General features: G+C 42.4%; 1 protein-coding gene across 2 annotated transcripts in view; it reads right to left on the bottom strand.

Moving 5' to 3' along the window:
• The window catches only part of LOC100745242 (probable G-protein coupled receptor Mth-like 1), a 158,747-nt gene that overhangs the window by 20,330 nt on the left and 123,658 nt on the right, over nucleotides 1–14,759 (bottom strand). For both annotated transcript variants that reach the window (XR_004460958.1, XM_003486392.4), the window contains exon 5: nucleotides 13,666–13,850. Coding sequence is in view for 1 of the 2 variants with exons in the window: in XM_003486392.4 (XP_003486440.1) it covers nucleotides 13,666–13,850 (185 nt within the window). In the remaining variant the exon portion in view is untranslated. The remainder of the gene's footprint in view (nucleotides 1–13,665; nucleotides 13,851–14,759) is intronic.

Genomic DNA, 14,759 nt, shown 5'->3' with positions numbered 1-14,759 from the left:
CACTTTTCATCCCCCGCGTGCGTAATTTCTCAGTAACTTTCGCATAGTGCGGCCGGAATATTGTACACGTACAATACGTTGTTGTTTTCCAATATTTTCGTGGTTTGTTTCCAACAGCCACATAGTGTAGTAACCATCGTCGAAGTAATTCCGCAAGTTTTTATTCCTCCATGCAACCAACGGCAAGTACCTATTGTTACTGGCATCGTTTAAAAATATCTTACTCGTCTTTCACGAATAACTCGATAATTGTCGGAACAAAGTACACGTTGACTCGAAAAAATTTCACCGAGAAGTCAGGCTGATCAACTTCAAGACGGATTACGAATCGCACATTCATTACGCAAGCGATTATTACAACAATATCCGACCAGCGACTTCTTCTTCCAAGATCCTTAGCAAGAAATTCACCGCGTATAATCGGCGTCTGTTCTTCAACCCGATTCCAACAATTTGTTCTTGCATGTAGTCTCGCTAACAATAAGATATCCAAGAGCTACATAATAGGGACGATACCAAAGATCCACCCTTCTACTTCCTCAATCTCTTTCAACCCTAGCAGCTTCTCCTGCCAATTCTTCTCTCTCCTCCCGACAACCCCATTATTCCTCCATGTAACCCAATCTCGTACAAGTTAACGAAGTCGTTGGTATCGTCGCATCGATCAGGCCCGATCCGGTTGCAAGTGGCGCGCCGCGAAATTTCGCGAGCAGACCGGACGGGAAGGTTCGTAGCGAAACTCAACGAGAGGCTGTCACGAAACTTTTGGAACGCCGAGTTTCGACCGGATAACCGAGGCAGCTTGCGTCTGGACCGGCACTCCGCGCGGATGCGCGCCGGAATATTAAACGAACGCGGTCGGATCGGACGCGTTACGCCGCTCCTTCGCGGCCTCTCTTCGTCGTCTCGCTTTTCCTTTTTGCCTTTTTCATCTCGGTTCACTGGCTCATCGGTTCAACTCAAAATTCAGCGTCCGTGCAGGCGGACCCTGGCCAAAATTCAACAACTTTTTCCAGGGTGTTCTCCTCGCTTCTTCTATCGAGGGAGATCCGGTCTCCTCGCGAAACTTTTTCTATCGCGATTACATGGCTTGGACGTTAAGGATGGAAAGGAATATCCGTTATCGTCTTTGCTCGCAACTCTAAATGGATTTTGTTTGCTGCGGAGGAGAAATCCGCGCGTTTTTGTTCAAACTTTGGTCGGTTCTGGGCCCAAGTCATTTTGAAGACGTGGCGGCATGGAGTGGACAGAGGCGAGTTGAGTAAATGGGATTTGTTGGCTCTAGAGAAACCAAGTTTATGTATCCGTGTCTTTTGGGAAGGAGGTGGCTGCATTCTGGAGTTTCTTGTCTCGCAGCATCGAATCGCGTTACTCATATGGATCGTAGTTTCGACGAAAAGTAGATTCTACTCGCAACAGAGCGTAGTTTTTGAATTTTGACATCGGTTTCGATTATTCGGATCGACAATTACCGAGTACAAACGTACATATTAATATGGCGCTCTAATGAAACGGAGATGTATTTTATCCGAATGTTTATAGCAAAAGACAGCTTAGTTTAGCGAATAAGCTTTCCATATTAGTATTTCGTATATCGTTGGCTTGATTTTATTCAACTACATACGAAAGAAACCATAAAACGAGAAGTTAATCGAATTGCTCGTGTATAACGTAAAATTTGCAACTTCTAAAGTGTCCTTGAAAAAAATATCTTTTCAATTAAACGGCTAAAGCCAGAACCAGAGACACGTTTCTATTAACAACTTTGATAATCCAATTAAATTACCGGAAAGCAGGTAGCCAAGTTTATTTTTGCCAGCGGTCCGTAAACAGAAGGCAGCGGACGAGGTCGCAAAGCTGGTAGCAAATGGAGAAGGAAGAGGGGAAAGAGGGAAGCCCGGTTGGAAAACAAAAGGAACAATCGCGGAGAGTAATGAACGAGTTACGAATCTTAGGGGGTACAGAGAGCAAACGGGCGTCTATATTTGCTGGGTTTTGGCGGGTCGCCAACAATAGCTGTTTCGGCTAGGTTATATCTCACTCCATGGCAACCCATAACAAACATAAGTGAATTATGTCGACGCGTGCCGCGTTCGATACTTTACAGAAGCGCGGTGGTCAAACCCGATTAGTTCGGCGTCGAAAACGCTTCGCGAGATCAATTGCATGCGCCGTGTGTCACCTTCTATCATCTCACGCTCTCACTCCACCCTCTCGTACAGTCTCTTTTGCTCCTTCTCTCTCTCTCTCTCTCTCTCTCTCTCTCTTTGTCTCTTCCTACCTCCTCCCTCTTCCTCTCCCTTTCGCTCTGTCGTTGATTTATCCTTTTAATAGGGGCTGGTTTTTCGGCTGATCGCGTGCGGGAACACGACAAACAGATTTTTCACGCTATGCAAATCGGGATTATGATAGATCAGCGGCGTAACGAGAAACAAATCGTTAATGAATATTCAGCGCGTGTCGAGTGTTCGGGGTACCAACAGTTTAATACGCTTAACGATTATCGTTATTGTTGTGTCCGCCCGGTAAAAAATTCTTATCGTGGAATCGTCGAATAAAAAAGAAGAAAAAAAAATCGTGAACAAACGAAGTTAACAAAGAAATATGTTTGATAAAAATGTGAATATGAAAAATCAGATTGGATATACCGTGACAACGTACATTTTAATACATAGCATAGACATTTTCGATTCTCTTCCAAACTTTGTTAATAAAATCATGTCGCAGAGGAAAAATTGTTTCGTCCGTTCAATATTCGAAATATATTCGTGAAAAATGTTCGACGATAAATGTCCGGATACTTTCATAAATCACTATATCTCTACAGCGCTCAAAATTAGCCGGTAATGGCGACCCTATAATTAGCTCGAAAATTATCGAAGACGAAAATAATCGCGAAGACGGCAAGCCGCTATCTTGATCGGAATTAACGTCAAAAATTCCAGTCGAACAAGATAACTCTCATCGGAATGGCTGGATAATGCTATCGCTCCTCTTAGAGGCGCCGACAAGGATTTATTGCGGGGCGTCATTGTAATCGTTGCTGTTTTTCCGGATCATCGGGGACGGGATTTACGGTCGACAGTTTCGGCGTAACAACAAGCTTTCCTCGCTTTATCAATTACGATGTATGCGCCAGGCGACGGGAATCGACCGCGCGTAAATCAACGCCGGAGGAATTTGAAAAACGCGCGAAACTCGCAAGCACAAATCGTTGTCAAATATAATTAGTCGAGGATACCGCATGAGCGCCGTGACTCTTCGCCCCCGATTTGCATTCAAAGCTTCCAGAATCAACTTTTTTTCTTCCTCCAACAGAGAGTCAGAGATTTATCGTTGGTGTCATTTTAATCACCGACGGTTTTTCAGATAATCGAAAGTGATTGCGCGAGCTTGTATCAGCGTATCGGCGAGCAACGATCCCGCGAATCCGCTGCCAACAAATTTCCACGTCGACCCGTCCTGAAAAACCGATGGCTCCGCGAATTTTCCAAGCGCAAATAAAAACGAATTTGTGTAACCCTTTGCCTCCCGGTACTTGGAGCAGTTTCATTTACACGCGTTAGGATATTTTGCTTCTTTCTATACATTTTACTGGCTGCCTCGCTCGTTCAACTTTCCAGCGGCTTTCGACATCAACTCGATTAGAAATACGATTTTTATCGAAATTCTGTCCGAGTCTAGGAATTGATGAGTCAGGCGAGCAACTGTGAGAATGGAGTTTAAAAGATTTAAAAGTAACCGAAATGGTACATACAACCGTGAAGATAACACACGTTTTGAAGATCCAACACGCTCCGTCACTCGGCTACGAATATTTATGTATCTATGGGATATTTAAATGTGAACAAAATTTACGGCATATACGGTGGCTGCGAAAAGTATCTCTATACAACCCTTATTTTTCTATATTTTATCTCTGTAATATGAAATGTTTGTAGCCATATAAAACTGTTGGATTATTTAGTACGTAACGCTGTGACGAATATACTTTTCCTAGTCATTGCATCTAATATGCAAGAATATTCAAAATATCCAGAGTGAAACAAATCATCGCATAGATTCCATTTCTTTACTCAGATACGTGTAATAAACATCCACGCTGTATTAATGACTAAACCCCGCAAATCTTAGCTTAAGAAGTAAATAAATTAGAAGACACTTTTCGCATTAGCAAGAAGAGCCATTAGCCTCTGGGATCGAAGGATTCATTGGCATTCCTAAAGCAATCATAGATTCTCAAGACCGAACTCTTCCCTCCTCAAGACAGATCGAGCTTGCGTCCCTCGAAAAAGACAATAAGGAAATTCCTTTCAACCCCGATACTCCCGATTCATTGCTCGGGGCCAATAAAGCGGGAGTGCGTGATAAATAAAGTAGGATCGCGGGGGGATCGGACCAGGGGCTTACAGCGAAACACTTGCCACGGCTCTTTAGCATTCGTTAATTTTCTTCTGCCAAGTCACCCTCGTAGTTGGTGTGTTCTAATCGCGTATCCCGATTTCGATCGATTCGTTCTTCGAATTCGCAGCTCCACTCGTTTCACGCTCCTACAAACTACGTGCAACCGAGTCTTGTTAACTCGAATTTTTGTGATCCAAAAAAAAAAAAAAAAAATGTCTAAAGCTACAGAGAGTTTAACTGCTATTTGTCTTTATTCGAATTGGAATCTCTAAAATTGAGATAAAATTAATTCTTATATCAACGTTCCTTCGAGCGGTTTCCTTTCTTTTTCACTGTTCTTATTTGAAAAAGTCGATAAAATCTTGACAACTGAAAGATTTCGGTTCTTAGAGATTGGATTTACCAAGTAACGATTTAAGCGTAACGACGATTTGCTTTAATTAGCCGATATCGATCTAAAGATTGCTCGCGTTTCTTGCTCAAACCGTGTAGATTACTGTCGATCGACCTCTTGATTCCAGTTAAAAAGCGTAACGAGGCGTGCTCTCGACACGCGATGAGCAACCGATCGGCTGAGCAAATCCGATAATTCGCACGAGCCTCGATATCCTTTTTTAATTCCATCATTCGCGAGGCTTTCTCGTATCGTCGAAGCGCATCCGATCGGTTTTCGGTTATTAACGCGTTCATCGCGAATGTGGGTCGTTATCAATCTTTCCGAATAGGATTTCCCATCGAGCTACCACCTCCTCTTCCGCTCTGTCGACGCGGCGAACACACAAAGGATTTTTTTCCTCGCTCATTATTCGCGCTGTTATTACCAGCTAAACGATCCACGTTGATTCGTTTAATCGTTCACGAGATCGATCGCGCTTATTAATCGCATTACACCCATTCGATTCGTTTTATTTCCAGCTAGCAATTCGTTCTACGACGTTTAACGTTCTTTGTTCGTTAGCTTTGCCGCATCCTGTTTTCCTTCCAATTTTACGCGAACGTTGTCTCACGGAACAGGAATTTCTTTGGTCTTCTGTCCGTGACTGCGTCGTTGGATTTCCTGTGCTCACGTTTTGTTATCGTTGAACAATTTCTTAAGCTCAAACGTCTGTTGTAAGGTTCGTGAAAAGATAAAACACGTATTTCTGTAGTTATACACTAGGAAAGACTAGAAGAAGAGTTATTTTAAGAGACAGATGACTCGATTTTGTTAGATCCTTGAGTTTATTTAAAATTCACAGGGGATACAATTTTATCCATGACGTTCTTCGAAGACTAAATTCGTTCTGTAAAAAGATGGCAATAACAGAAATCTACATTCCAATTAATGAAATTGTACGACTAAACACGATCATAGATACTTAAAAAAATTGATGTCCATCGATCTACGATTATTCCATAAAGATTTCCAATAAATTACTATTCGTTCCCCTTTTTTTGAGTTAATCGTGCGCTAAAATAGTATTAATAAAAGTCTAAAAAAATTATGTGATCAAACACGACCAATCGACAATTTTACAATTATCTAACGATATTTTATCCTACGTACATGCGGTCCAAAAATGTCCCTTCCAAATGGGAATACTCTTAATTAAACTCTGATCCAAGCAATACCACTTCCACACGTAAATCCCATGGTAAGTCTCTTCAGTCGAGAGTATCTTTCAATAAGAGTTTGCGGCTCTAACAGAGCGATAATAAATATCGTCGGGACAGTGCACGTTAGTGTTCTCTCACGCGATAGTCGCATGCGCGTAAGGGCGAGTGTATTAGTGGGACCAGAGATAGGGGTGGCGTTTCGCTGGTTTCGCACGGTCGAGTTGGACAGGTTATCTCTCTAATCCTATCGTTTTGGTGTACGCTATTCTAGCCTGTGCCGAACTTCCAGGGGCATGAGATTGCATAGATACGGAGGATAGCCCAGAGATTTACCATTCTAATGTATGCGAACGTTAGTTGAATATTCCGCCGAGCCGCTGCCACCGAAACGTGTCTCGAGCTCTCCTTGCCCGCACTTCCACTCTATTTTTTTACTATTTTTCAGGGTTACTCGCTTTGGAGAACTGAGAACGTGCTAAGTTCTCCTTAAAAAGGACTCGCCTAATTTTCGGCTCAAAACTCCGGATAAATGTTATCTTTTACTTATTCTGGAAGGTCTGAGAATTTTTTCCTTCATAATTACCCCTAAGCTCGCTATTTACTTTCCTACATTATTATTCTACGTATGTGATAAAATATTCCTACATCGAACTAAATTTAACGTTCTATTCTACTCGATTCCTTTTACACGTGAATCATGGTCTTGTGTGTCGTAAATGAATCTTAGTAGATATATATCAAGGTAGATACGTTACTGATTCTAAAAATATGAAAATTCGTCTGTATTACGGATATATTTTTAAAAATGAATTTACCGAACACAAGCCAATTTAAATAAAATATCAAATACTATCAAACCTGCGAGGGGTTAAGCAAAACCGTTGATTTCCCATAACTAACAAACATCACTTTTCAGCCTTTTCAACCCCACACACGGTCCCTCTACTTTCCCTACAATCGTCTTCTGTCGGTAGCTACCACAGTTACCCCTATTTTCCATAGAGAGCTTCCGCCATACGATGCGATTCTCTGCTTACGAGTATATGCAGAAATTGCGATTTCAAAGCAGCTAATAGAACAGCAACGATATAACGCAACACTGAAGTAGAACATTTTTTGTTCCCCGATAAAAGCAGCTAAGAGGCGAGCAGGGGAGGAATCAACAGTATGCAGGTGCAGTAATAATGCGTATGAACGCGAAGGAGGGGCTCGCTTCGAGGCTACTTAAATACTTGGTCGTGTGCGTTTAGGCGTGCAGTTTAGTGGGCCGCGGACGGTAGTTAGTATAGGCTTAGAGAGAGGGGAAACAGAGAGTTCTGCTGGTTTCGCACGCTGGGGTTGGGACTGGCTGGCACCAGATTTATCTCTCTACCCCATCGTTTCGGCCTACGTTGTTATGGGGCGCGCCAGAACACCGGAACGCCAGAATGCCAGTGCACCAGGCCTTGTGAAGGGGAGGCTCGAATACCAGTCTGGCTTTTGAACCATCTCTGTTCGATGTGCTGGTAAATGAGTTTTCTTATGTTCCCGTTTATTCAGCCTCTTTGCACGACCGTCTCCTTCTCACGGGAAGCCTTTTCTCTCCCATCCCTTAGGGACACTTCCACCATTCATCGGTTTCTTGCTTGTTTCACGTGTTGGATTATGGTTACAATGGACGCGTATTTGGATGAACCGGAGTTCCGACGAATACGTCAAAAGTGCGACAAATTTTATGAATGTATTGTACGAATCACTCTGCCATAGTGCACCGTTACGAATATACCGTGGACTTTTATATTTTTATAAATACAGAATCACATTGTCTACTGAAAATATAACGAGTACTCTACTTCGGGTATTTTATATCTTTGTATATTATAAAATTCTGCGAATTCTCGTGTCTTTAAATTTCCCGTTAATTCGTAAAAATTCGTAGACTCGACTATCACGATTATGCGACAAACAAATCTTACCATAAATCATCAAAGTTACCATTAAATCATAAAGTTTAGGAAAATCGCGCGAGCGCTGATCGCAAATATGTTCTCCGATCAGTACACGTCTTTGCAACTTTACACTCTCTCTTTTGTCTAGAAAGTTAGAAAGCAAGGACGGATGACGTAAAGTGTTACTCGATCTCTCGATTAATTAGGAATTTAAATCGCGGCTGATAGGGACACGCATCCTTCCTCTGGAGGAAGTTAGTCTGTTTATGCGCACGACGTAAGAACAAACGCGTATAATCGATCATTCACTGACGTTCACCGGTATAACCTGTCGGTGATCTACGCGCCTGAGGTACACAGGAAGGAGGTTGAAAAGGGGTCGTAGAAGTTCCAACAGTTCCGCGCGTTCGAAGGGGTTGAACTGGCTGGCGCCAGGTTTATCTCTCGTCCCCATCGTCTCGGCCCACGTTGTTATGGGCTGTGCCCAAGTGACACAGAGGGTGGGGGATGAAGTACGAGGGCACCGTAGAAATAGAGTAAATGGAGGGAGACGTGAAACAGAAAGTGTGTAGGAGAAAGCGGAGACGCGAAGGGTGTAAAACGAGAGCGGAAAGAATGCGAGGGTAGAAGGTGAGAGGAAGAAGCGGCGGGCGATCAAATGGGAAGGAGCATTCGGGAAAGTGAAAGGGGAAACTTTTAAGATTCGCTGCTGTCAAGTTAGAACGTTTACACGCCGGTCTATTAGAATATCTCTGGTGAGTAAGCTGCTATTTATTTTTGAAATATCGCAATCGTTCTTGTAGTTCGGAGTACGATACGGAGAAGCTGTAAAGTCAATCATGGGTGAAATCATCACTTTTTGAATATCAGGACGTTTGCTAGGAATATAAGAAGGCGAGAGTCGGAAACCTTAACGAGAGCTGTACAAAGAAATTTCTATTAGAAAATCTTGCAATGTATTTTTTTCTTTTTGTAGAATATTATAGAACATGTAGAATATAGAATATTGAAACAATTAGTCACGAGTCGCATTTTTTTTATCGCACAGCCCAAGATATTATTCGATATCGCTTCACTGTCGTTTAATTTACAACCTCGCTATATACCAGGAGAGATATAATATATATTAAATCCAAGCTATTTACAAATACAAAAAGAATGCTCGGGCGTAGCCACTGTTACCGCAAATGTAACCATTCTGTATTAACCATAAACCACGAACAACGCGGCAAAGATTTAGATACCGATCGATCGATCGCGTAAAAACATTGAATTCGATTCCATGGGTAGACCGCAAGAAGCCGCAGAAAAAGCGGAACGAGAGAAACAAAGGTCTACGAGGAGGACCGCAAAGTGGATGGATACAGCAGCCACTGGGTCGAGAGAGATAGAGGGAAGGGTTGAAACACGATGGAACGCAGGGTAACGTCCGTTGCAGAACAACCTCTGCTTGTCCCTCTGAACCCCTCATCTAGTCCCACCAGTGCAAAAGCATTGTGTCAGAACGTAACAACTCGCGATAGTACGATGCAGCTTCCCATGGGGCACCATTATCCTGATTTAGCAGCGCGCGGCTACGACTCTATTTCCTACGCGCTTCCAGGCTATACGCCCTCCTTTGTCCAGTTTAGCTTTATTTGCGCGAAAAAGAGAGGAAACGCTGCCTGGCCAGTGAATTGACACGTTTGAGAAGCGCCTTCCTTTTACTCTTTCACTCCCCTTCCCTGATGTTCGTCCCAATGCGATTACGTGACACGAAGACGCGCCATTGTACTCTCTGTGCGACGTGAGAGAGCAAACATCTCGACGAGAACCTGCTTTCGATCGTTTTTCTTATGGTTCGATACGGACGAACGAATCTTTCCTCTGTGTTACATAGTGCGCACGTAGCATAATGTTTGTTCATCGAAAAATATATCCACTGTAACCATTAATCATAGACTTAGCGAAATAGACTCATCGTTTCGAGAAGTCGAAGTTTCGAGAATTTGAACATTAATCATGTACTTGGACGGTAAAATCGAGAAACTTAGGAAAAGCGGAGTTGATCGATTTGACTTTCGACGAGAGGTTCGTACATATATACGTGATAGAATTTGCTCATCTTCCATCCACCTAACAAGCACTCTCGATACTTGGATTTGGATTTTGCTCGGATATTTCAGGTGGTACTCCATGGCTGATGGAGAAGGCAGCAGAGTTATTGCGCCAGAGACACGTAAACGGGAGGCATCTTCCGCTCGCGATGCAATTAATGTTGCCGGAGATTGTTCGAGAAGAGACTCACTCGTGACGATGTTTAACTCTAGAGTGGCTCAACAAGCTCCGTATATTTACAAATAGCATCAAGCGTCCCGACCTGAGGGCGTCTTGAATGGGCGTTGCTTGATGACTGATTGTGTTTCTCAATGGCTCTGTGGTTCCCGCAGCGTTACACAATGTCGAAGTCCTGAATATTGGTGCTCCAATGAGCTCCTGATGGTAAATCCAATATTATCTTGCTGGTACTTGAACGTCAGGCGAACGTGTTTTGTACTTATTCGAAAAAACGTTCGCTATCATCTTTGATACTTGGTTTCGCGAGTTTCAATTTCTTCCACTGAAGATCAACCAAGTTTAGTTGCGAGACTAACGTCAATGATCAACCAAAAAGAAAGTAAATAGACAAGATAGAGATCATCGAGTCCGGACAAATACGACTGTTTTATGGAAAATAGCAATGGACTGATGAACACCATGACCCTTGGTCCTTCATACTATAACGTGGTGGTCGCAAGAATCTCATTTCACGATGCACTTTGTTGAAACGAATCAAGGCTCGGTCTAATTAAAATTCCTTTCTCTTCGTTGCAAGTTCAAAAGTTATATAGCTACCAAACGATGAAATCGTTTGCGGACGATCGATAGAAATATAAAGTAAGCTAGTCGAAAATGAGAGAACGGGAAGGGAAGCACAGGGTGAAAACCAGTCGCGCGACCCACCCGGAAACCGAAACGAAAATACACAACCGGTCTGCGTATAGCGACGTTTATATTTGTCAAAGGATATAAAAGCTAAATATTAATCACCGGGGGTGTTCTCCTCCGGTCGGCGTCGATAAATATCGCGGCCACGGAAAATTAATACGCAACGTAGTTGCACTGTTTGAAACGAGTGTTTACGCGGCCAGAGAGTTTCCAGCGGCTTGTACGAGGAGGTGTACATACATACAGAGATATATACAGAGAGAGAGAGAGAGAGACAGAGACAGACAGCCAGACAGAGAGAGAGAGAGAGAGAGAGACATTAGGTTGATGCATATGAAATGTTTCTTCGAATAAATCTTTTAATTAGATATAGATTAAGACGTCATTGCCAACGTTTATGTCATCTCCTTGCGACGAATGAATTTATGGGAGTGTGATTTATTCTTTTGAAAATCTATTATTAATTTATATAACGTATTATAGAGATATTATATAGGTATTTACGTAATGAAATTGAAAAATTTACGGAAAATGGAGTCGGTCAGTTTACAGATAGGACGAGACTTAATGAACGGCATTATCCAAACCCCAAATACATTGAAACTTTAGAGAAACGATATTTCATATGTATCGTCCTAGGAGACGTAGAAAGATAGAGTATGCTCTTTGGATTATCGGTTGCGGTAAATGTGGATTACAGGGGATGCTCGTTAAATAACGTGCAACGGTGGTAAATCCGTGCTATGAATAAAGACATGACACATCGTCGCGTGGTTCACCTCCTTATAATCTCTATTCCGCGGGTACATGCGTACCTAGGAATCAGCTGGTGGTTCAGTTGCTACGCCGTGCCGCGCCGCAGGGGTTGCACCGGGGTTATTATTAGGGATTCGAGGTATTAAACGTACTTTGGGGTATCGATCTTCTTATTCAGCTACCCTACGTCATACTTAAATACAATCTTTCGGGAGCTATGTAATCCTCTTAGCGAAGTATTCCTGTGCCTGCCACGCAAGGAATCCTGATAGCGCGCGTGCCATTGTTTCTTATCTCAACTGATTACGATGCTTGCGCATACGTAACAGGAATCGTTGGGGCGAGAGAAATGGAAAATCGTGGGTACACGACCTAACGAGATATTCTGGTAATCCACTTAGCGGAATACTCACCTATTAACCACCGTGTGTTTCCTTCGAATTTTCCTTCGCTCGTGACACCAGGAACCTATTGTCCGCAAATCTTTCGATCGCGGTGGATTTAACGAAGATTCGGAAGCAGGGAAGTACATAGATATAATTTAGTCCCAAGTTAGTCTGTCAAACCGCTGTATTATAAAAAAATAGCTAAATTATACTTATAATATATTATTTATATTTTATATATATCTGGAAGGTTTTTGTTAAAATCGCGTTTAACGATAGCCTACGTTTAACGTTACTAAGTGTCCCTGTAATTCACGAATGTACAATTAAAATTCATTAAATTCGCTAAATTTTCATCTATCGATTAATTCGAAATTCCATAGACGACAGATTCCGGGATGAATCGACTTTTTCACGAGCAGCGACCGAAGGAACGCCGCAAACGGTGCTTGATTAGCAATTAATACGCGGCCGGCCGATCGATCCATCGATTAACGAAACCGATTTAATCAGCGCCCCGGAACACGACTGACCAGTCCTATTAATTAGCGGAATAATCGGATCACAGGGAATTACGTGTTAACCGTCCTCCTCCCAGCCTGTATTACTTTCGATAATAGGCTCCATTACCGTCTGTGCTACTGATCCGTTACTAATGTCAGCAAGTCCGGCACCGACTGTCGTTCGAGAACAACAGAACACGAGAGAGACAGAGGAATCATCCAACGAGGGCCACGCTCGTGGCATCGACGGAAATTAATTCACTGATAAGTCGTGTGTGACGCGATCGAATTAATTTGCGGCTTTCGTACAGCACCGGATTAATTATCATCGCGAGGAAACCTCGTCTCATTGGCTCCACAGAAATGTTATTCGACGTTATCTCGTTTCCTCGCGAAATTCCTTCGACCACACGATGTTCCGAGTTATTACGCCGTTAATTGTAACGTCGATCGCGAATCCGTATCGTTCGGTAAGCAATATTATTATATTATTATACCACGCGTTACTAAATTTCTTAGAACGATTAAAATAAGATATACTTCATCGACTAGAAAATTTCCAACGACTTAGGCGAAAGATACAGTGTAATATTTTGCAAAAATTAAATATTATGATACAATATATTTTGATATACTCGGAGTATACGCTGAATCGCTAATTTTGATTTTTCGAATAACACGAAGCAGACTGCATCGTCCCGTCAACGCTTTCTGTTTTCTGCCAGTTAATCTTTTCTTAGATTCTTCGGTTTATAAAAGATTGCATCCGATTTATTTTCGATTCTTCGGGCAGACGTTTCTTTAAAATATCGCTACGTTGATTTCGCGTATAAGAAAGCAAAGATACATAAATTATACGAATAACGATACGAATAACATTCGCAAATACTTTCTGTTTATTACCCGCATGTCCAACATTAACTTCCACACTTTTAGATCATTCTGTTCATCCGGTTGTGTCCTCTTTGAACAGTTAGAAAGGCAGAAATCCTACCAGAGCTTTCATTAAAGTCAAAGTTTCAACCACTGCTTTGACGAGGACAAACTTTCTCTAACTGAGAGATATTTCAAGGATCTCTCGAGGAGTTCCTTTTTTCATAGCAATGAAAGCGAATGGGAACTTACCGTAGAACCAGCACTGTTTGTCGCCGAAACGGGGCCTGAGGAACGTGTATTGAGGTTGAGGCGGAAGATGATCGAGAAGGGCGGCCAAACCGGCGACTAGAAGGGGGCCACCCCAAGCGTAGCAGGCGTATACGCGTAGTCGGAGGGTCTCTTGGCCTTTCTCCAAGCTCGCTGGTCTCAGGTCTCTGCAAGAAGAAGAAAAAAGAATGGTCAGTGGGGGCGAGCACAAGCCACGAAACACGAGATCGTCCTGTGCACTTAAACGGAACGCGAACAATAAAACACTCCGGCAATCCCGCGCTACAGTTTCGCGTGGAAGGAGAAAAGAAGAGAGGAGTTCCATTAGAATCAGCGGAAGTTAAAGTTTCACGGAACGCTATTTCGGGAGACGGATGGTCTCGCGTTTTGCGTAATCAGTAGTGAAAAATGGACGCGGGCATGATGATCGCTTCTTTGTTTTAGATCTTTGTCTGCCCATTTGGCACGGAAGATGAACTTATAGAGAAGATATAGCGAGATTACAAAAATTAGTCAGGAATTAATATCGATATAGTCATTCATGAAAATCTTCGTACATTCTGTAGAAAGGTAATTTTTATTAAAATAGAACGCTACGAAAGTTCGCTGCGAAGTTATTGCGTTTCGTTTCACGATGATTAACCGTAAAAAAGTATTTATTTTGTTGCATACTATAATTGTTATACACTATACGATGCTTTAATTAAATGGAAATAACTTTTACAGAGCATTCTAAAAGCTTCTATATTCCTAAAACAATGGTTATCGGGACATGGCACTTTAATTTACGACCTCGCTATAGTACTTCCATGACTAGAACACTACAGGTCGCAGATATCTTCGATCTCCAACACATGATAAAAAAAAGACAATTGCAGTTCGAATGCAATTTCGTAGCATCGATAGAACGAAATACACGTTCAGATCTCGAAGTGTATTGCACTCTATCCTTCAGCAGAAAAACTGTCATCAAAATAGATTTATCGTCGGAACGGGCACTCGTTCGACAAAGGGCCTCGAGAAAGGTAATCTACATACGTTTCAACGAGCACAAACAAGCCTCTAGAGAGGTAAAC

This window comes from Bombus impatiens, unplaced genomic scaffold, assembly GCF_000188095.3.
Source record: "Bombus impatiens unplaced genomic scaffold, BIMP_2.2 scf_0113, whole genome shotgun sequence".
NCBI lineage: Eukaryota > Metazoa > Arthropoda > Insecta > Hymenoptera > Apidae > Bombus > Bombus impatiens.
The sequence above is the reverse complement of the archived record's forward strand: the minus strand, read 5'-3'. Positions and strand labels throughout refer to the sequence as shown.